A 21,559-nucleotide genomic window follows, 5' to 3' on the forward strand; every position below is an offset into this window, starting at 1 on the left:
ATCACTTCAAAAGTTTTTTTTCTCTTAATTAATTGGCCTCTCAGAGTTGGTAAGACTACTCCCACCTGTTTATGCTCTCTGTATGTGTGTATATATATCTCCTCATTATATGTTCCATTCTATATGCATCCGAAGAAGTGGGCTGTAGTCCACGAAAGCTTATGCTCTAATAAATTTGTTAGTCTCTAAGGTGCCACAAGTACTCCTGTTCTCCTTCTTACATAAGTGAAGATTAATTCTTTTGATAACACTGTTCTACAGCCAAAATGCTTCTGAAATAAATGTAGTCAAACTTTACTAATTCTGGGTCACTGAGAATGAAAATAATGCTTAAAATTGTTGATTGGCTCTAGTTTTCAAGATATGCTACTGGGTCAGTATATATGACCCTTGACTTGGGAATGGCGGAGGATAAGTGAGTTATAAAGGGAAGGGATCTCAATTTAAACCAGAAATGACTAAAATACATCTTTGACTGGATCTATGAATAAATCTATGACTGGGTTTGGACAGTACTTGCTTTTTAGGTAAAACAATGAATGATGCAATCTGAAGCTGGTATTGCGTCATACATGATATGAATTGCATCATGTTATTCCTAGAAGTCATGGATGATGCAATCATAACGAAGCTTACATCACTCTGCTGAACAAATTGCTCTATATCAGCTCTAGAAATACAGTGTCGTGCTCTCTTATTTGTCAGTGTTTGATTTTGCAAAGGGACACATTTCTGTTTAGCCAAAGTGAGCAGAGATGTCTCGTACTTGTGTGAACAGTGCAGATAACTTCTGCTATGTTTGTGGTGAAGTGACTTTTGCATCACAAAAGCGCAGTATAACCACTATGGTTAAGAAAACCTATCACCTATATTTTGGCTGCAAAATTGGAGATCAGGACAAGAGATGAGCCCCACACATGCTGCAACACTTGTGCAACAAATCTTCGCCAGTGGTTGACCAGGAAAAGGAAATCTATGCCTTTTGCAGTGTCAATGATTTGGAGAGAGCCAACAGATCATACCAGCAATTGTTACTTCTGCATGGTGCCTCCAGTTTGGAAAGGTGTGTCAGAAGAAAAAGTGGACTGTGCATTATCCAAACATTCCATCAGCTATATGCCCAGTACCCCACTGAGAAGGACTGCCAGTTCCTGATGCACCAGAATCATTCTCGCTTGAGTCAGACAAGGAAGAGGAAGAGAATGAAACTTCTGGTCCTGAACCATCAATGTCACAGGACCCACATTTTTCTCCCATCCTCCTCCTCTGAACCACACCTCATAACACAAGGTTATGAACTGAATGACCTTGTCAGAGATTTGGAACTACCCAAGAGTAAGGCAGAGCTGTTGGGCTCCAGACTACAGCAGTGGAATCTCCTGGCAGGTGATGTTAGGGTTTCCATGTTCCGTGACCATCAAAAGGATCTTGTCCCATTCTTCTTCATGGAAGGTGATCTTGTAGCCTGCAAAAACATCGATGGTGTGATGGCAGCCCTCATCATCGTTCACGATCCAGATGAGTGGAGACTGTTCATTGATTCATCGTAGACGAGTCTTAAAGCTGTTTTACTGCATAATGGCAATGTTTTGCCATCAATTCCAGTTGGTCATGCAGTCCATATGAAGGAAACCTATGACAACATGAAACAACTTTTGAGGTGCATAAACTATGACCAACATCAGTGGCAGCTTTGTGGCGATTTGAAGGTTGTTGCTCTCTTGCTTGGTCTGCAGACTGGATACACAAAGTACTGCTGTTTTCTCTGCGAATGGGATAGTTGTGCAAGAGATTCCCACTACCTCAAGAAAGATTGGCCACTCTGAATTGGTGCCTGGGAGGAAAAGTGTTCAGCATCCACCACTTGTTGAATCAAGGAAGATTTTGTTACTACCCTTACACATCAAGCTGGGTCTGATGAAGAACTTTAAGGCCATTGACAAAACACAAGCAGCTTTCAAGTACCGCCGTGAAAAATTTCCAAGGTTAAGTGAAGCTAAGATAAAGGAAGGTGTCTTTGTTGGTCCTCAGATTCGTGAACTTCTTCGAGATGATGCATTTGACCATGCACTGCGTGGCAAGGAAAAGACAGCATGGAAAGCCTTCCAGTTAGTGGCAATACATTTTCCCGGAAACAACAAGGCAGACAACTACAGGTTGTTGGTGGAAAACCACCTCAAGGCATACAAAAGCCTTGGTTGCAACATGTCACTAAAGATACGTTTTTTGCACTCTCATCTAGATTTTTTTTCCACTGAACTGCGGAGCAGTGAGCGGCGAGCGATTTCACCAGGACATTGCAACAATGGAGAAACGGGCAAATGGACCCCATCAATGCTTGCAGACTATTGCTGGACAGTGACAAGATATGCTCCATTTTAATGAATACAAGAGACAAGCCAAGAAGCGCCGAGTAGACATTGAATAGGACTAAACTATGTACATAATCACTTTTTGCCTTTTGTTTCATAATTAATTTTATTTATATAACCCTTTTGCTGATTTTTAAAGTGTTACATAAACAGGACAGGTGAAATATTATCATGCAAAGCAACCATAAACACATGAAAAGACCTAGGTTTACAATTTATGATTAAAACTCTATCTACACAATATACATAGACATAAAATGTAAAAACTTAAATATCTTAAACAGTAGCCAATCAGTTGTTTTAATTGTCATATTTGAATTCAGCACATCAAAATACATAATAAATAGCACACTTTCTCTGAAGCAGACGACTTCTCAAAAATTGTAGACCAGTGTAATTAGAAGAGACAAGGGTGTTACTGTAAGCAGAATTATGATCCTATTGTCATAATATTCCATACAACTTTGGTTTTATTTTTTAGCTTTCAGCATTTTGCTTTCTCCTGAAAATGCAGAGTTGACAAATGGTATCTATTCTTTGCAGTTGGAGAGGACCACCAATATCAAAAGATGCCTCTTGGCCTCTATTCCCCACCTCACTTTTCCACAAAGATGGTGGTTGTCATCCTAATAACCAGCCAGAGCCTGAAAGGCATCCAGATTATTCTTATCTGGACAATCTGCTTCCAAAAGCTCAATCATATGAAGAACAGATTGTTCACATTATCTAGGTCCTGGGGAGCTATGATTTTGTTATCAGGTATTAAGAGCTCCCTAAGCCCCATCATAAGCTCATTCACCAAGGAGCTCTTTTTATTTAAGGCAACATCAATCTATGATGCAGCTACCTGAAAAAGGATTCCACGTGTCTTGAAAGTTCACCAAGGACTTCTTGAGAAACCATCAGCACACCAGTCATTACAATTATTCAGCATGATGGTAGCCTACAAGTAGATGGTGCCTTGGGCAACACTTCATCTCTGCCCTTTGTCAAATTTTCTTCATCAACCACCAGAACTACCAGCAATAGTTTTTTGGATCATCAGCTGATCCTTCTTTGGAGACCTTCTCTTCTTCTGTTCAAGGAAAGACCCTTAACTAACCCTGTAGCCATCAGAATAATGACAGATGTTAGTATATTGGGTTGGAGAGCACAGATGGGATACCATATAGTTCAGGGAAATGGGATTCTCTAAGAATTCCAACACAGTATCAGTTTCCTGGAACTGAGCACAGTAAAGAACCCAACATGTTGCCTGCTCCTGAAAATTTCTCATAAATGCATCTCTGTACATGTGGAAGCAACAAAAAAGCTACAGTGGTACAGCTGAACCATCAAGGCAGAACACAAAGCAGAAGCAAACAAAGCAAGGAATTTTTTGTTGTTGTTGTTCCTGGAACATCCAGATCTGTCCCATAAGTATCCAAGGGAAAAGCAACTACCAGGCCAACTGGCTAAACTGATCTTTCCTGGGAACAGAGGAAAGGGAGCTAAATCAATGGATTTTTGCACAGTTAATTGAGAGAGACTTTCCTGCCTAACAGGAAAGTAGTAAAATAATATTGCTACTGACACTGGTAATCCGAAGCTTGGAGAGTAGATTCATGGCCATTCCTCTGGCGGGTCTAGTACAGTGGTTCTCAAACTTTTTTACTGGTGACCCCTTTCACATAGCAAGCCTCTGAATGCGATCCCCCCCTTATAAATTAAAAGCACATGTTTGTTTATTTAACTCCATTATAAATGCTGGAGGCAAAGCAGGGTTTAGGGTGGAGGCTGACAGCTCATGACTCCCCATGTAATAGCCTTGTGACCCCCTGAGGGGTCCCAACCCCCAGTTTGAGAACCCCTGCTCTAGAATATGCCTTCCCTTCTTCCTCAAGTCTCCCTTTGAGCCAGTAGGTACCCTCCTAGTTTGTCTCCTTCCCTTTTCCCCCCCCCTCTCCCCCCCATAGGTGAGAGAACTTGCTTTCTCATTCATTCTATTCCTTGGTGTGGTGGTTGGGTATTTAGACTTTCATAAATTCAAACAAACTAATATATTTAATAGCCATGTAAACCTTATACCGGGCCATTATAAATTACACAATGGAGAATATTTGGGCACAATTGGGCAAAAAGAAAGTACTTAAGAAATGTCCTATTCTGCCTGTGTATCTTAAGAGACTTGATTGAAAATCTCTTTGCTTTGAGCATTAGATATCGGACTATTCATGCTCTTTTAATATAGTGCACATTCTGTATCTTCTTTTTTTTTTTTCTTTCTTTCTTTCTCTCCTTGATGCACAGAATATTTGCAGTCTACAAACTGTACTCAACTTGTCTTTCAGTGTGCACGCAGGCCTGGGCCTCTGATGTGAATCCTGGTGGTCCTTATTCTCCAGAGGGGTGTGTGTGTGTTTAATCTTTTTAGTTAAGGATTGCAAACCACATATTAGACTTCCCTTTTAGGCAACTTAGAAGTCATTTAAAAATATATCCTGAAGCTTGTGTGTCAGTAAAAGTAATGCAATTAATTATTAGTATTTTGGCTTTCCATCTTATGACTTATAAATGAGGATGCAATTATCATAAACCATTATTGCTTTGTATTTACGTAGCACCTTTCATTTCACAGAACCTGAGCATTCTTTCTAAACTTAACTAGCTCAACTGTCTCAAATTTCATTGCACCGCCACCTCCTTCTGACAACAAAGATTACTACACAATGCCAAGAGGGGATACTGAAGCCTACGCTCCCATGTGCCCCACCACTCAGGCGAGGGGGGGGTGGGGCTGAAGCCCTTAGACTGCGGCTTTGGCCCCGGGTGGTAGGGTTTGGGCTATGGCTTCAGCCCCAGGACCCAGCAAGTCTTAACACCAACCCTGGTGACCCCATTTTGGGGTCCCAACCCACAGTTTGAGAACCACTGAGAGGGATCACTGTGCCCTCTCCTGGGATCAAGTATAGCATCTGTTTAATGACAAACAGCAACACTACACAATAGTCTGGTACAAGAAATAGAAAAAATACTGGAACCAGTTGATACCTAGAAGTAATTTATGCAGGCAGATGGTAATTATCCAAGGCAGAATTTTATTGGGTCACTGGAAATAACAGCCCTGGGGTTGGAGAAAGGTTTGGGACCTATAGTGGTCACAAATGTCAGTATCTTGCATTTACATCTTTTATAGTCTCTACTAGCATGACACTGAGGCACTGGCTCACTGCTAACATAGAGGAAAAATGCCACCTTCTGACCCACCATCACCACCCAGGAATTCCTTGAAGAACTCATCTGCAAGTAGTGACTAACCCAACTCTACTTAGCTTGTGAAATCTGACAATTCCACAGTATATTGTGAGGTGGCTGCAGGCCAGTAGTAAGGAAAATTAATCAGGGCTTTTCCCTAGTGGAAGCATTGAGGAGAGAGAGAATGAGGTGGGGGGATGGGGATTCTTTATGCATCTCTAGCTTTTTGTATACTTCTAGTCTTCATTTGTATTTCCTTGCAGTCTTCTATGACTTGCAGAATTCTTTCCCTGGTAAAGTCAAATATCATATATTACAAATTGAATTATCATTATTTCCTTTTGTAAACCTTTTTGTGCAACATATAATTCACTGAGGATCCCTGGCTCCTTGCTACGGATAATATTACTTCTCATTTACCTGGTGGTTAGGTTTCCCAAGTGGGCGTAAACAAACTTCTCAGATAATGACAGTGCAGAAACAATAGGATTCTTGATTCCTTCATGGTATAAGTTCCCTAGGTTTGCTACATAGAAGACTAGAGACAGAGACAACCAATCACAATCCCCTCTATGATCTAATTACAAACAGGTAGTAAATAACACTCCAGGGTTTTAGGGCTTTAATTTGTGATTGTTAGCTAGACAGCCTTTAACCAGCTAAATAGTTTGTATGTACACTGATGTGTGAGGTTTTTAATCTGGAGTATTAGACCATAGTGTATTTTGGCATCAACAAATTGCAGACTAATGAAAGCAAATTCACCTGCTGATTCACTTTTATTAAAAGGAGGATATCAGCTGAGATTTACTCTTGAGTATTTGCAGTGGGAAGTTAAGCCTATTCACACTGGTTGCAGCTGATTTCACTGCTATAAAATAACAGAACAGGGCACATTCATACTTCCTACTGCCTGATGGATTTATATTAAATCAGAATTGGCTGTTGGGGATAGACTTTCCCCCAAAGGAAAGTATTCTTAACACACCAACACAAATCCATAGGGAATAATTGTTGTTGCACTAGCTGCTCCCCTATATAGGGGATAGTGATTTCGTTGATCTGATCCAGTCTCCATTTTTTGCAGCAAGCCCAAGTGCTAAACTGGCAAATACCAATGTTCACCAATTACCTAAATTAGGTCTAGGTCACTCTGCTCATCTCCTGTTTCTTGTTTGCTTTCCAATGAATCCAAAAGCAGTACTAACAGCTGGAAGCCCTGCTGAGGCCAGCTTGATCTATACTGGAGCTGCTCCAGCCAGTGCTCTGATAAAACTTGATATCATTTCAACAGGCTCTAGGAGGACCGCAATGATTTCCCTTCATTGTTTAAGGCTTCATTCAAATATTACTAGTGCCAGGAAAAAGGATATTTCACTTCTGCTCTTCTGCCCCTGAGTCTGCTGCTGCTGGAAAGCGCCTATTTAACCTTTTATATAAACACGTTCAGTGCTTTTGGATGCTATGGTAATTGTTCTACTCATTCATCCCCAGGGACTCTATAAGTTGCAGATGCAGACAATACAAAATAATAATAATTAATACCTTGAGGCTTCTGCCACGTAAAAGCACATGTTTCTTATTAGAATGTGGTATGTGGGGAGGCCTGGGGAGAGTCTGGCCTCAGTGTTAAGGCATTAGATCCATATCCTCAAAGATATTTAGGCACCACTGACACTTTCAAAACCACCACTCAGCTGCTGCCTAACCCCTCCTTCTCCCGCTGTCTAACTTGCCACCGGAAGGCACTTGCAAAGCCACCTATGTTTTGACATTGCCACACAGCTACTGAGCTTCTTGGAGCGCTAGCTCAAGCAGAGGCCCTGAAGTGGGATTCTCAAACAGACATTCCCTTATTTAATCTCACCAGTGGAGCTTGATGCTATTGGCCTGCTCAAAGACTAACTAAAACCTGAAACCCATCGGCCCCTGCAGCCAGAGGGCTGGCTGCAGGCCACCAAGAGATGGGGGCAGCACAGCTCCCACACAAGATTGCCCGCTGCACAGGTAAATGTAGGACGAGCATGAGAGGTCTCGAGTGTGAGCATGTGAGAGACAGGGGGCTTGTTGAGATGGCAAGCTAGTATTCGGCAAGCTGGGGTGTAAATCTACAGCATGCGGGCCATGCACTAACTGTCCATGTGGGCCCTGCTGTGCACTAAAAGTTCCCTCATGCACATTGACCTATGTTAGAGGGCTTTCCCTCAACCCTCCCACTTCCCTGGTTCTTGTCATGCGGACAGCAAGCAGCAAAAGACCAGAAGTCTGAAGCCCAGACAATGCGATGTTTATTGGGGTTAGACTGTGGTGGACTGTGATTTTGCTTCTTAGCTAGTTACAGGGGTATAAAAACAAAGTGATAAAAATACACATAAGTTCTTAAAGTATAGGCCTTTGCAGGCAGACCTGAATATCTATATTCTACAACCTACTCAATGGAGGGTCCTGTGGCACCTTTGAGACTAACAGGTGTATTGGAGCATAAGCTTTTGTGGGTGAATGCCCACTTTGTCAGACACCTCCTCTTCCCACCTGTTTTTGTGTAAGCTCTCCAGTTGAAGAGCTCTGCATCTGACAAAGTGGGCATTCACCCACGAAAGCTTATGCTCCAATACATCTGTTAATCTCAAAGGTGCCATAGGACCCTCTGTTGCTTTTTACAGATCCAGACTAACACAGCTACCCCTCTGATACTCAACGCACACTAGTGCACCAGGAGGGTCCACATGGACAGTGAGGGATAGATTTACAAAGGAACTTGGGCGTGGTGATGGGTGATGTTCTAGGCACCCAAAGTTAGGTGTGGAGTAACTTTGGGTGCCTAGAACATCACTGGGGTTCAGTAAAGCCTGAACTCAGTGCCTAGGCTCCCTCTACAATGAATCGGGAAAGGTAGGTGCATCAGAATGGGAGGCATGAAAGCCAACACAGTAGGCAGCTCCCTGCCTAAACTAACCAATAGGAGATGTGGGGGTATGTCCTAAGCCCAGGGGCGCTCTAGCTCTTTTTGCTGCCCCAAGCACAGCAGGCAGGCATGCTGCCTTTGGCAGCATGCCTGCGGGAGGTCCCTGGTGCGGATTCGGTGGCATGCCTGTGGGAGGTCCGCCAGTCCTGCGGCTTCGGCGTACCTGCCGCTGAATTGCTGCTAAATCCGCGGACCGGTGGATCTCCCTCAGGCATGCTGCCGAAGGCTGGCTGGCTGCCTGCCTGCCGCCCTCGCAGGAACCGGCAGGGCGCCCGCCGCGGCTTGCTGCCCCAGGCATGCGCTTGGAGTGCTGGTGCCTGGAGCCACCGCTGCCTAAGCCCTACCCCTCTCAGGGAGTTTGGTGCCTCGGTCCAGGCTGCATGGAGACTCTTCCCTCTGCTTGGGATTCTTAGCTCATATTCTTATTATTTATTAATAGTGGAACAGCTTCAACGGGGGCAAATCTCATGTCGGACTATCCCATAGCACTGTTGCTAGGGCATTCACCTGAAAGGTAGCAGATCATTGTGCAAATCCTTCATTTCCCATCAGGGGCTTCAACCAGGGTCTCTCACATCCCAGATGAGTGCCCTAACCACTGAACTGAAAGTTATGAGGGAAGGCCTCCTCTTCCCACCTTTTTTTGTGTAAGCTCTCCAGCTGGAGAGCTCTGAAGATGCCTTCCTAATAACTCACCTGTGGGGCCCAAAGTGGAGAAATGCCTGCCTGCCCTCCCACCCCCCACCAAATTCTGCATTGCTCTGTGGCTTAGGTGTCTGCACATGTAGAGTGAGGCAGCGAAGCACACGTGCTGAGGCAGAAAATAGGTGCTGGGGGAACTTTTACTGTAGAAATGTAGGCACCAAGAGTGTTAAGGCACATACAGGGTTCAGTGGCAGCTGAGCAAGGGTTTTGTGAATCCCCGTGGGGCCTGATTCTGGGATTTAGGTGCTTAAAGTGGCAGTGAGGCACCTTTTGTGACTGGCCCTAAGTGCATGGTGTCGTAGTGTGCCGTGGATTTACACCCTAGCTCGCGGCATTCGACAAGCCCAGGGAGAGGGTTCCAGCTGCCAGAGCATAGGCTACCTAAGCAGCTGACCTGGCTTAGGTGTGTAACTTCAGAGGAGGGTTTGTGACTGAGGACCCCGAACAGAGCAAGGCACTTATTTCTAGCCCTTCAGCCAGGTCAGCCAGTTAAGGGCCTTAAGCCCCTCTTCTTTCCCAGCCTGTCTCCTAAGCATTTCTCTCCTGGTTAGCTTAGGCAGCTCCTCGTTCAGCCTGCTGGCTTCTGGGGATCCCTGTCTTAGGCACCTAACTCTCCCCATGCACTGTATAGGGCAGGGGTCTCAAAATCCTGGTCCGCGGGCTATCTACAGCCCGAGAACCACCCCACTGCAGCCTGCGGAGGAGAGACGCATGCAGCCACGCTGCCAGCTCTGTCTGCTGCAGGCGGTGCCCCCCGCAGCTCCCGCTGGCTGGGGGAGAGGGACAGAGATAACATCACTACTAGTTGCTGGGCAGAGGCAGCGTCATTAGTTGCCAGCAGAGTCAGCCATGGAGGCAGCATCACTTTTTTCCACAATGAATATAAATAAGTCAAAATACCGAACACAACTATCTGATGCACACCTTGCAGCAATCCTGAAGGTTTCAACTGCTCAGTCACTGGGACCAAACATCAACAAACGGACAGAACTGAAGCACTGCCAGGTGTCTGGCAAACACACAAAACTCTCTGGCTGGTGAAGAATTGTATAAAGTTTTATGACAATTTTATTTCTAAGAAATTTGAAATAAAAAAATACAATATAAATTTTTTCTTTTCTGAACACCATCTTCAGTGACTGTATTGGCCCACTGGGAGGATTTGAGGACTGGCACTGGCCCTAAGGTAAATTGAGTTTGAGACCCCTGTTACAGGGAGTCTGGGTACCTAGCTGTGGGCTGAGAATGCCACTAGGTGACAGGGCACCTAGGGGTTTTGCATTGAAACACTGAGCCGATCAGCCCCTAAGTACCTTTAAGACTCTGGGCCTTCGTCTGTCTACACACAGCTCAGGAAGATGTACACACATGCTAGTTCTGATTGAGTTAGCACACTAAACATAGCAGTGTGGCTGCGGCAGCCTGGGCAGCAGCTCTGGCTATCCACCCAAGTACAACTCTGTCTGAGATCCTGGTACGTTCACGCCATGATGGGGACACTGTTCTTTTGGGTCACTAGTTTGAGCAGAGCTAGCGCATATATGTCTACCAGTGCTGGGGATTACACCCCTCAGCTGCTGTGTAGATGTACCCTTAGTGACAATCTTTGACTTATTACACCACAAGAGCTCACTTTTTTTCAAACCACAATCACTTTGAATTTTTATTTGAACAATTCACTGCTATTCAAATGATGTCTGCCCATTGGATAAAGCCTTCCTTGGCTGTCCAGCACCACCATAATGTTGTGTGAACACCTTGTTTTCAAGCCAGGGCATCTCAATCAGCCAAAGAGTATTGTTCCTGTGATACAAAGGATTAGTATTGTCCTTCCTCTACTGTCAGAGCTCACAGTCATGGGCTCCGTCAACATTGCAAATACAACTTGTCCCTTAGCCTATTTCCAGTACTGCAGTGCAGAATGGACCTCAGTGGTGTACCTCAGTCTCATAATGAAATGTCATTGAGGTTCAGCCTACATTGCAAGTTGGGTGCCAATTTGTAACCAGGTTCCCTGAAATGACTATTGTGTGAATAGGGCCATAGAGACCTATCCTGCAAGGTGCCAGCACATCCTAAGAGTGCCCATTGATATTGATGGGAATTAAGAGCATGCATCACCTCCTTGAGAGTCTTACCTTACCTTGTAGGATTGGGCCTCAAAATAGCTATGTCCAAAGGGGCTTGAACAGCAGAGCAGATTATAAATTGCATACCATAATGACTTGTTAGTGCCATTCTGGCAACCTTTACAGGAAAGGACAGGCAACGTGAAGGAAAGTAAATTATTGTAGCATTAAAAATAGAGAACTATATGTGTGCAACTGTGTGTCCAGTCATTTCTGCAATTGGCATACCCTTGAGAGAACAGAGACTAAACTTAATTAACAGAGGTTCAGAGGGATCCATTGTGCTGGCTGGCTGATTGATTGCCACCATTGCTATTACCTATTCCATGCCTCCAGTGTTAACAATAGAGGAAAAGCTTTGGGGAAAAAGGCTAATATGGCCATATCTTACTAGAGTTTAGTGCACTTAGGTTGTCACTACTAATTCAGACAAATAATTTAGACAAGTGAGGCATGGTAATTTATTGATAATCCCTTGAGCATCCAGTCCCGTCTGCTAATATTCTACTGGGATGAACTCATGTTAAATGTGTACGTGCTCCAAAGACCAATTTTTTTTTAAAGTGCTAAATACATACTCCCCCTAGTCATCTTTAGTTCTGTCTTGTGGTTCAGAATGATTCATGTTTTGTGTTTCTGTTGATTCTTCTCATCATTAAATGTGAAATTAACCAAACCATGACTTAAATGGCCACATCAGCAAATTTGAGGATGATCAAAGGAAGAATAGTGATTCTGAAAAATTTTGGTTATTTCTGTGGCTCAGCCCGTGACAGCAAACACGTATAGCCTGGTTCAAGCACAGCCTAAAGATTTGCATATCTCTGCACACTTCACTCTTGGGGAACCTGAATTTGCAATTGCATGTGGTGTTTTTGGACATGATGTATGTGTGCAGGAAACTTGGAGTGGAGGATGGGGATGCAGCAAAAGTTCAGCATGGTAAGATTGATGTCTGCTTTCACTATGACCAAGAACTTCAGATTAACAGTGACGATGCAGCCTTAGAAACCCTAGCAGACCTTTGAGATACTCTCTCTTGAACAACAAACTGCTGTTGAAAGTTATGTTGCTTTTAAATAATAGCAACTTGTTTCCTTTATGTTTTAGCATATTACTCAAAATAAACTATTCCCCCCCCTCCCCCCCCCCGTATATTTGCTCTTATACTGTACACCAAAGACATTACATGTATGGAATTGCCCATAGGCAGGATCATGTGGGGAAAGAAACTTGTGACCGGTCCTCTTGTTAGTATCCACCAGAATCTTTGGATTGATGCTCTGAATAATTTAGTATTTAGAGTCAAATTAACTATTCAGGAAAGTTTTTAAAAACAAAGCGAGGGGCAATTTAATTGATGGATATTTTTCTTTCATTTAGGCAATGGTAGCTTGCTACCCTGGGAACGGAACTGGGTATGTTCGTCACGTAGACAATCCAAATGGCGATGGGCGCTGTATCACCTGTATTTATTACCTGAATAAGGACTGGGACTCAAAGGTATGTGAGCCAAGGATTCCAAAAGCAACCCCATATTTCTAGGCAAGGGAAGGCTGGCCCAGAAACAATTTGTTGTTTGTTTACTTGCATTTCATATTTTCATGAACTCTTGAACAGCTGATTTAAAAACTGCACTTTTCAGTTACATTTTGGGGTTTCTTGCTGTTTTTAGTAACCCCTTTGGAAGCTTGAAACTGAAATTGTTTCCTTATCAGGTTGTTTTTTTCCCCTTCCATTCCCCCTTCCAGTTTGTTGTTATAGAATAGCTCATGTGCTGGGCTGCTGGCATTTTAGTTTTGTTTAGAGAAAAGAGCAATGAAGCATTTAGAAAGAAACCACATCCACTCAGGATTAAGTGGAATCTGGGAGCAGTTTTAACAAAAAGATGGCAGGTCAGTTTTGGGGTCTGTCCCTTTAAGTTGACCTGCAAAGGATCTATAAAAATTGGGTTTGTGCCCTTTTTTGCTTCTTATGATTCATGAAGAGGGCGTGAAAGACATTTATTAATTAATGCTTGTTTTTCACCTTAGGGATATTAGGAATGTGAAGTCTGATCTTTCCTGGCTTTGCTAGAAAATTTCTTGCCAGAAATGTTTGATCTCTCTCACCTTAATTTAAAGACCTGGGTATTGTGACTGCTTCCTGGTTAAACAAAGGCTGCTTTATGCCTCTCTGGAAACATAAAAGTGCTAGAAAATGGATGTAAAAGCCCTATGGGAATATCCTTGTTCAGGGATTTTCCCTCCTCCCCGTGCCCCCTGGCTAAAATAGAACCGATGTAAATGCTCTTCATGAGCCCTTCTCAACATAGGGGGCACACTGAATGCATGTTGAGGACCAAGCCCCAGTGCTGCTCTGTCTTATGTTGGGAGTCAGTCAGTTCATGGTCCTAGAATACTGAGAACACAAAGGTAGTTTAGAGCTATCTTTTGTCACCAGCCCCAAGCACAGGAATGGATTAACTGAAGATTGGGTCCCTTGAGTCCAGAAAGACTATCTGCCTGCCTTCCTGTCAGTTAGGCATACAGAACGTTTGGAGGCTAGAATTCTCATGGTAGCCTATCTTCCTTTTACTCTAGATCCTTGATCTGTTTTATTTTCTTGAGTGCCTTTGGCACTATTAGAATCTGTCAAAGGTGAACTTTCCATGATGGTTTAGTATTTTAGGGGTGATCTGTTCAGGCTTATGAGCCTGCAGCTTCAGACTCCGTTCTGTGTGGCCTCTAGAAGTTACCTCAGTGGATTGGGGCCATTTGTCATGTTTTCTGGCTCCCACTGTCTCATTAGAATCCTGACCTTTTAATACATTAAAGTTGCAAGTTTTTGCTCAACTGGTCTGACCCTGCTCCCATTGAATCCTATGGAAAAACTTTCATTGACTTCAGCTGAAAGCAAGATCAGACCCAGCAAAGGAAGCACTTCCTGAGTGTGAGACATAGCTTCGTTGCTTTATGACTATACCTCCAAGATCAGAGCCAAAATTGAGGCTCCTCTGCAGCACTGTCCCACCCTCTCGGTACTCCTGTCCTGTGGAAACCCCTCTGGAGAAGATGCTCCTGTGGTTTGCAGTGGGGCTAGCAGCAGGAAGGCAGGGAGCTTGGCTGTGTTTTGTGACACTGTCCCCCCGCTTAACCTCATGGACATCTGAATATGCATTTCCCTCTACAGCCACTGTTAAGCCAATGGCAGCAGGGCTGGGTGAGGGCTAATGGGGCAGCACTGAGACAGGCTGTCAAGGCAGATCATTTCCCCACAGATTTCCTAGATTCATGGGATTGGGAAGCCTTGCCCCCTGTATAATCCCCAGGTCTTTAAATCCCTTCCATTCAAGGGGTCACATCACACTTCATAAGGGGAGTCGGATAGAGTTTTCCTACCTCTCTAGCCACATCCCATGAGTTTCTTTGCCAAATGGGGTGAGCGGTCTCTCGTTTCTGTTTCTGTGCACATTGTATCATTACAAGGCAATTAATTCAGCCCTGAGCAGGGGATTTATCAGACCTCAAATAATAAACAAGATAAGGGCTTGTAAAATCAAAGACTGTTTCTTCAGATTTCTGTTGTTGGAATGCTTTCAAACCTGTTTCCAGGTTATTTCCTGGTCAGATAATACTAAGGTCACCTTCTTAACATGCATTGGTCATATAAAGCAGCTATCCTTTTAAGTGCCAACACATGCTTCCTCCACTAAATCCCAACAAATGATTTAATATTAGAGAGATGCTGCCACTGAAAAATCTTGTATTATAGAAAAACACAATCCTGAACCTACAGCATGTTCTGAATAATACCCCCACATATTGAAATGGAAAAAAGATAACCATCTACTTGACCTGTTGCACTTCCCTTAGTCCTCTAGGAGACTGGTAGCACAGACTTGTACCCTGTGCACTTCCACTGATGCACGTAAATTAGTGCAAACTTTGTCCCATAAGATCGTCAGAAACGAGAGTTAGAGATGTGACAGAAGCCACACTACAAGGACCAGAAGGAGTGAGAAGAGTGGAGGATGTATATACAATTTTATATATAAAATGCAACTTTAGATTGCAGGATACACCTGCATATTGACATCCAGTGCAGCGTTCCACTGTCAGACCCAAAAGAGAACGCCTATGTGGCTGCAATACCGGGGTTTTGAAATGCCATTTGACAGTCATGCAGTGAAGTCTGATCTCAAACCAGTAAGAATGAACAAACAATCTTATTTTAGAAATGAGACTGTGAGCTCAAGTGGCTTCTATATGTTTGTGACAGAGCCTCTGTGAAGGGGGAAGTCCTGTCTCAAAAAAGCAGTTGCTGTTTCATCATGGTTGACTTTCTTTAAATAGATGTTTATGCTCCATCAATCTGAATTGTTTGCTAAAATCAAAGTGACTAACGTGAGGCAACAGTTTTTCAGCACTGCAATGTGCTGCTATTGCACTGCCCTCAACTTTTACTCCACATTCTTTGTGCGATAAAGAGGAAAAAATTGTCATTTTAAAATGGGTATGTACAGGGGGGGAAAAAATAACACTTCACTCTACTTTCAGCTGCATGGTGGAATTCTTCGAATATTCCCGGAAGGAAAGTCCTATGTAGCAGATGTTGAGCCCATTTTTGACAGGTTACTTTTTTTCTGGTCAGACCGAAGGAACCCACATGAAGTGCAACCTTCCTATGCAACCAGGTAAATAAGATGTTCAGTACTGACATGTGGCCAAAGATTAAAGAGCTTGGCTCTTTTCCAACACATATGTACTGTAGTATATAAAAATCTATCTTTTATGGCGGGGGTGTGTGTGTGTGTATCTGTATATATGCACACAGGCATATGTACAATATAAATACCTAATGTGAATGAAGTTAATCTGGGACTATTGAAGTCAATGTACATTTCCTCACAAAAATGAGCAGCAGGATCAAGCCATATACGTGCATAACATATAGGGTGAAATTCCCCACTCCCTCTACCCCATTTGCTGCGGCCCGTGTATGCTGCTGTGACAGCATACTGGGGCTGTAAGCCCTTCAGCTGGTGAGGAGAGAATTCCTCCATGGCAGGCTCTGCATAAAACAGCCATAGTGAATATAAGTGTGTGGGTCCTTGGAGTAGGCCTGTAGCTTTACAGGGATTGTGGGTGCTGCTGCCAACCATAGGCAAGCCAAGCCAGGCCAGGCTAGGCTACCATAAGTTAGAGCAACCCCCAAGCTGGCTAAGTCACCCCAGGGATTTTTTCAGTGCCTGGAGCACCTAGTGATTTCTGCCAGATCTGTGCTATGCTTCCCAGAGGTATAGCACAAATTCTCCCCTGGATTTTACAGACACACAGTTTGTGTCTACAGAGATTCCCTGGTTTGTTTTATCACCCAAAAGTCAAATTAGTTCTTTATTCGTCTGCTTCCAAGTTTGCAATAGACAAACTAGTGTTTTGAGCTCTCTGTATGAGAATAAACCCAGTGTTCTTAGGTGTTTGTGTCTTCTTGGGAATCTAAGAAATAAATTTTCCTTTTGTTTACAGATATGCCATGACTGTGTGGTATTTTGATGCTGAAGAAAGAGCAGAAGCCAAAAAAAAGTTTAGGAATTTAACTGGTATGATTTTTTTTCATAAATCTTTACTGAAAATAATTCAAGGCATTTCTGTTTCACTATGGTTACCCAGCACGCTCCATGCTGTGATGTCACAGCCATTACAGAACACAGCTGGCCTAACTCTTCCATCAACCTAACTCTGTAATGTAGACAGGCCTGTATCTCTGACTGCCAAAATGAGAAGTCAAGGATAGATCATTCCAGCTGTCCTGTTCCATACACTCTCCCTGAACCTCAGATATGGACACTGTAGGAGACAGGATACTATGCTAGATGGACCATTGGTCTGACCCAGTATGGCAGTTCTTATACAGATAAATTACTTTCCCCAGCTGAGTCTTCTGATTACTGCTATCACATTAGATGTTCAAAACACTTACTTACTATAACTTAACTGCATTTTCAATTGTTCATTGTAGATGCAGGGAAGACAGAAGCAGCTCTCCACGAAGACTGAATAGTGATCTGCTGGCATAGTGCTTTTATCACAACCGTTTCTGAACTCTTTGCAAATGATGAGATCCAAAGATGACTTGTCCATTTCCAATGAAACATTAGACTTTCTTCTTACCCACAGGACTGTGCTGATTTGTCTAACACCTGCATATTACATTGATGGTACTTACATGCCTCCTATCATGCCTGCATCTGGCAGAAGGAACCCTTGTTTTCTATTTGCCTTTAACTGAAGAAAGTAACCAAGATTTTAGTAAAAGAAGAATGTCACCAAAGCCTAATGCAAGTGGCTAAGCCAGCTGGCTTTTAGTAATAGTGGTAATAAAGATAACAAGTATTGGAACCAGTGGGGAAAAAACCTGAGTCTTATTTGCACTTTATGTAAATTTCTTAGCTCAATGGGAAGGAGATTTACAAATTAAAATCTGTTGCAGATGCCAATGGGCAATGCAAGATATTTGAAATGTGAAATTAAACTAGGTATTTGTAGAGGGTCATCTTCGGTTATGCTTAATGTGGGACCATTGATGGGCTGCTAATCACTTTTGTTGCACAGAGCATTGGCTTAACTCTCCTATATTATTACTTTCTAAAAGGATAATCTTCCATGTTGCCATCAAACTGCCTGGATTTTGTTCACATTTCAACAGTCAAGCAGTAGCAATTCAGTTGCTTAGCCCTTTTACAGCCCCTGACAGAGGGTGGGGAGGCAGTTACGTGTCTGTTCACAATTTTGTGATTTTTTTTTTTTTTTATTTGAGATGGATCAATGTTCATTTCCCAATTTCAGTTTGTTTTTTAAAGCAGCTGGTTTCTCTGAAAGATTTGTGAGCTGGGAAGGTTGATGGCACACAAAATGCTTTAGCACTTAGAGCCAAGCATTTTTAATTCAGTCTCCGTATACCAACTTGTGAATGATAGAAGTGTGAATTTGGAAGGTAAAGATCTGTTTGGCAGCCTGACAAATGTATGATGAATAACTATCTCTAATTTAGAGTTTTGATTTCTCTCTCTGATGCCCATCCTGAGCTCGGACATTTGGTTAATTTTGTATGTATGTGCACTTTGAATGAAGAAGTGATGCTGTCCCAATTGTTGCAAATTATTTTCCCTCCTGCATTTGAGCCACAAGATATACAAAAAGAGGATTAGGCTCAGATGAGCAGGAACACATTTTCTTCACCTTGTTTGTTTTTGTTTTAAACTTAAAAGCTAGATGAGTAACTTCCACGGTGTCCCCAAGCAGCTTAAACTTCCAAAACCAGTATTTAGCAGCTCAGTATAGATCTCACTGATGTTGAGACAACTGTCATGGTCACACTGAGCACGGAAATAAATCGTTCTTGTTTTAACAATTGTACACCTAGTGTATAAACTTTCCCTCTTCATTAATATAGTTATACCAGGCTTGTCAATGTATGTCAGTACCTACTAACGTCTTCCAAGTGTATGCTTTCCTCTCTGGCCCATACTCCCGTGCGTCAGGGGACAATAATGGTTTTGGGGGGCCAATTATGGTTTTTCTTCCCCATTTTAACCAACCCATACTTGACTTAGCTTGTCGCATGCCTGGCCAGAAGGGGAGCAATTGGCAGGACAGCCTTCATGGGGAAGCACTTGGCTTCCATAGAACTTGACCCAGAGAATGAGTGATGATGTGAGTGCTAGGCACTGCCAAATTAGGACCTTTTGACATTATTTAAGCCTCCTAGCTAGGGATAAAAGTGCAACAGCAACACAAGATGTAAACGCAGCAGCTTTTCTGGCATGAGAAATGGCAAAAGGAATTGAGTATTTTGAGCCACTTGTGTTCTTTAAGAAAAAAGAGGGACATCCTTATGCCCATTTTTTGAAGTCTGAATTTAAGTGAACCAGTATTGGCCAACCCCTCTTCCTCTCAGATTTCTACTGGGGATCCAGGTGTGATCACCTGGTTTTAACTCCACTTGGCCTGACTTGTGTGTGTCTTCAGGGCACACATCCTGCTGTGAATGAGAGATCTGCATTTGAGGAGGGGAGATGACACATTCATCCCTGATCCCTGTAAATATTACTAGGTTCCCTCAAATAAGGCATGTAATTTAATACATTTCCTTTGTAAAGTAAAATTCTTCCACTACAGATGCATCTAAGTAGCACAGAATGGGCTTGAAGGAAACTTAATCAACTTGAAATTCTAATTCCAAAAGAGTCAAACTCTTGTCTTATCTGAAAGCAATAGGTGACTCCTTGAAAGACAAATTTATGTAAATAGTTAAATGTTGAACTCTGAAAGACTGGCTGCAGGGGAATATGCTTTAATAGTTTGAGTGTCTCTATGTAAAGTTGACATTTTCTACATTTTAAAAAATTCTTTAAAGGAGTTTTTGAATTATTTGAGGGGCCAAGCCTACTAAAAACTCATTGCTTCTGATTGATTAAGTTTAGGGTTTCTGAAATCTATGTAGCCCATTAGATAGTGATGTTAGTGCAAATCATATCAGCTACCTACAACCAAGTAGTGTGTACAATTTGTTTTAAAAGGGTCTGGATATTAAAGGTACTTTTGTTATCTCTGTTGCATTAGGCACCAGCAGTGTGCTTGTGGTGTGTGGAGAAATCGGTGCATTCATTATAAAGAAAATGTTTGCTAAATGTTTCAGTTTCAGCCTTTATTCTCTTGGTCTAGGTAAGAGTGTTGATTGATTTTTTTTGTTTGTTTGTTTGTTTTTAACCGGGAAGAGACAGACCTTTCATCTCTCAATATGTAAAAATTAAACATCAAGAAACTGAGTATACAGGATTATAAAGTATTCCCCCTCTCCCTCACCACAGATCGGAGATCAGTGGAAGGATCTCTGTGGACTTTTCACACATTAATTTTAACAAGTCATTAATGAAGCCTTATTCTTGAAGCCTCTCCCACTTTTTCTTGAGGGGGATAGTTGCAAACTGCTACACAAGAACAAAGTTTTTTCTTTTAGCAGCTGTACCAATAATAAAATGCATGAATTGCTTCTCTAGATAGGGACTTAAGGAGTTTCTTTCCAGCTTTGGGTTTCATGGCAAAGTGTTTAAAACATGTATAGCTAAGCAGCGTGTGCCATCTGGCTGTGAAAACAGACTTATTTCTCCAGTGTATTTAATTTTCAGCCTTCCCAAAGGCACCAACAGCTTGTTTACACATATAGGTAAATGTGTGCCTTCATCATTCACATCTGCAGAACTGCTGTACACCAAATGCAAGCAATGCAAAAGGGTTTTTTTTTTTTTTTTTCCCCATAGATTTCAAGGCCAGAAGGGACCGTTTTGATCATCTAGTCTGACCTCCTGTAGAACACAGACCATGGAACTTCTCCAAAATATTTCCTAGAGAAGACCCTTTTAGGAAGGGGGGAAAAATAAAAAAAATCCAATCTGGATTTTAAAATTGCCAGTGATGGAGAATCCATGGCTTCTAAAAAAAAATTAGTTGCCTTTCCCAATGTGACTTTATTTCATATTAGGCAGTGTTGGAAGATATGCAAGCTCCACTAAGCTGTCGTTCCCAACAGGGCCTGCTGGTTGTGAAAGAAAGCTGGGAGAGGACAAACAACTTCTTTAAAAACAAAAACAGAAGGCCTTGATAATATAAAAAGAACAGGAGTACTTGTGGCACCTTAGAGACTAACAAATTTATTAGAGCATAAGCTTTCGTGGACTACAGCCNAAACATTTTAAATTCAACATAAATGGAATAAAATACTTTACAGAAACGAGGTGTTAAAAAATTGAAAAGATCATGATCTTTTCAAACTCGACTTCTGCAGAAGTCATCTACTCACAGGAGCAAGGGTAACCTAGAGGGGGGAAAGATTAATGAGAGGCCACTTTACTCAAGAGGCCAACAAGTCAGGTACAGGCTTAAAAATACAAATAGCCTCTCTATATTATCAAGTTTCAGAGTAGCAGCTGTGTTAGTCTGTATCCGCAAAAAGAACAGGAGTACTTGTGGCACCTTAGAGACTAACAAATTTATTAGAGCATAAGCTTTCGTGGACTACAGCCCACTTCTTCGGATGCAAGTTGGCTGTAGTCCACGAAAGCTTATGCTCTAATAAATTTGTTAGTCTCTAAGGTGCCACAAGTACTCCTGTTC

General features: G+C 42.5%; 1 protein-coding gene across 3 annotated transcripts in view; it reads left to right on the top strand.

Moving 5' to 3' along the window:
- EGLN3 (egl-9 family hypoxia inducible factor 3) overlaps nt 1–18,802 on the top strand; it is a 42,473-nt gene extending 23,671 nt beyond the window's left edge. For 2 of the 3 annotated variants that reach the window (XM_034768655.1, XM_034768657.1), the window contains exons 2-5: nt 12,789–12,908; nt 15,944–16,080; nt 16,913–16,986; nt 17,406–18,802. In XM_034768655.1, the coding sequence (XP_034624546.1) occupies nt 12,789–12,908; nt 15,944–16,080; nt 16,913–16,986; nt 17,406–17,443 (369 nt within the window). In that variant the 3' untranslated portion in view covers nt 17,444–18,802. Of the gene's footprint in view, nt 1–12,788; nt 12,909–15,943; nt 16,085–16,912; nt 16,987–17,405 lie in introns of those variants that run through there. The other variant, XM_034768656.1, reaches the window with a different exon arrangement.
- The last annotated feature ends 2,757 nt before the right edge of the window (nt 18,803–21,559 follow it).

This window comes from Trachemys scripta, chromosome 4, assembly GCF_013100865.1.
Source record: "Trachemys scripta elegans isolate TJP31775 chromosome 4, CAS_Tse_1.0, whole genome shotgun sequence".
NCBI lineage: Eukaryota > Metazoa > Chordata > Testudines > Emydidae > Trachemys > Trachemys scripta.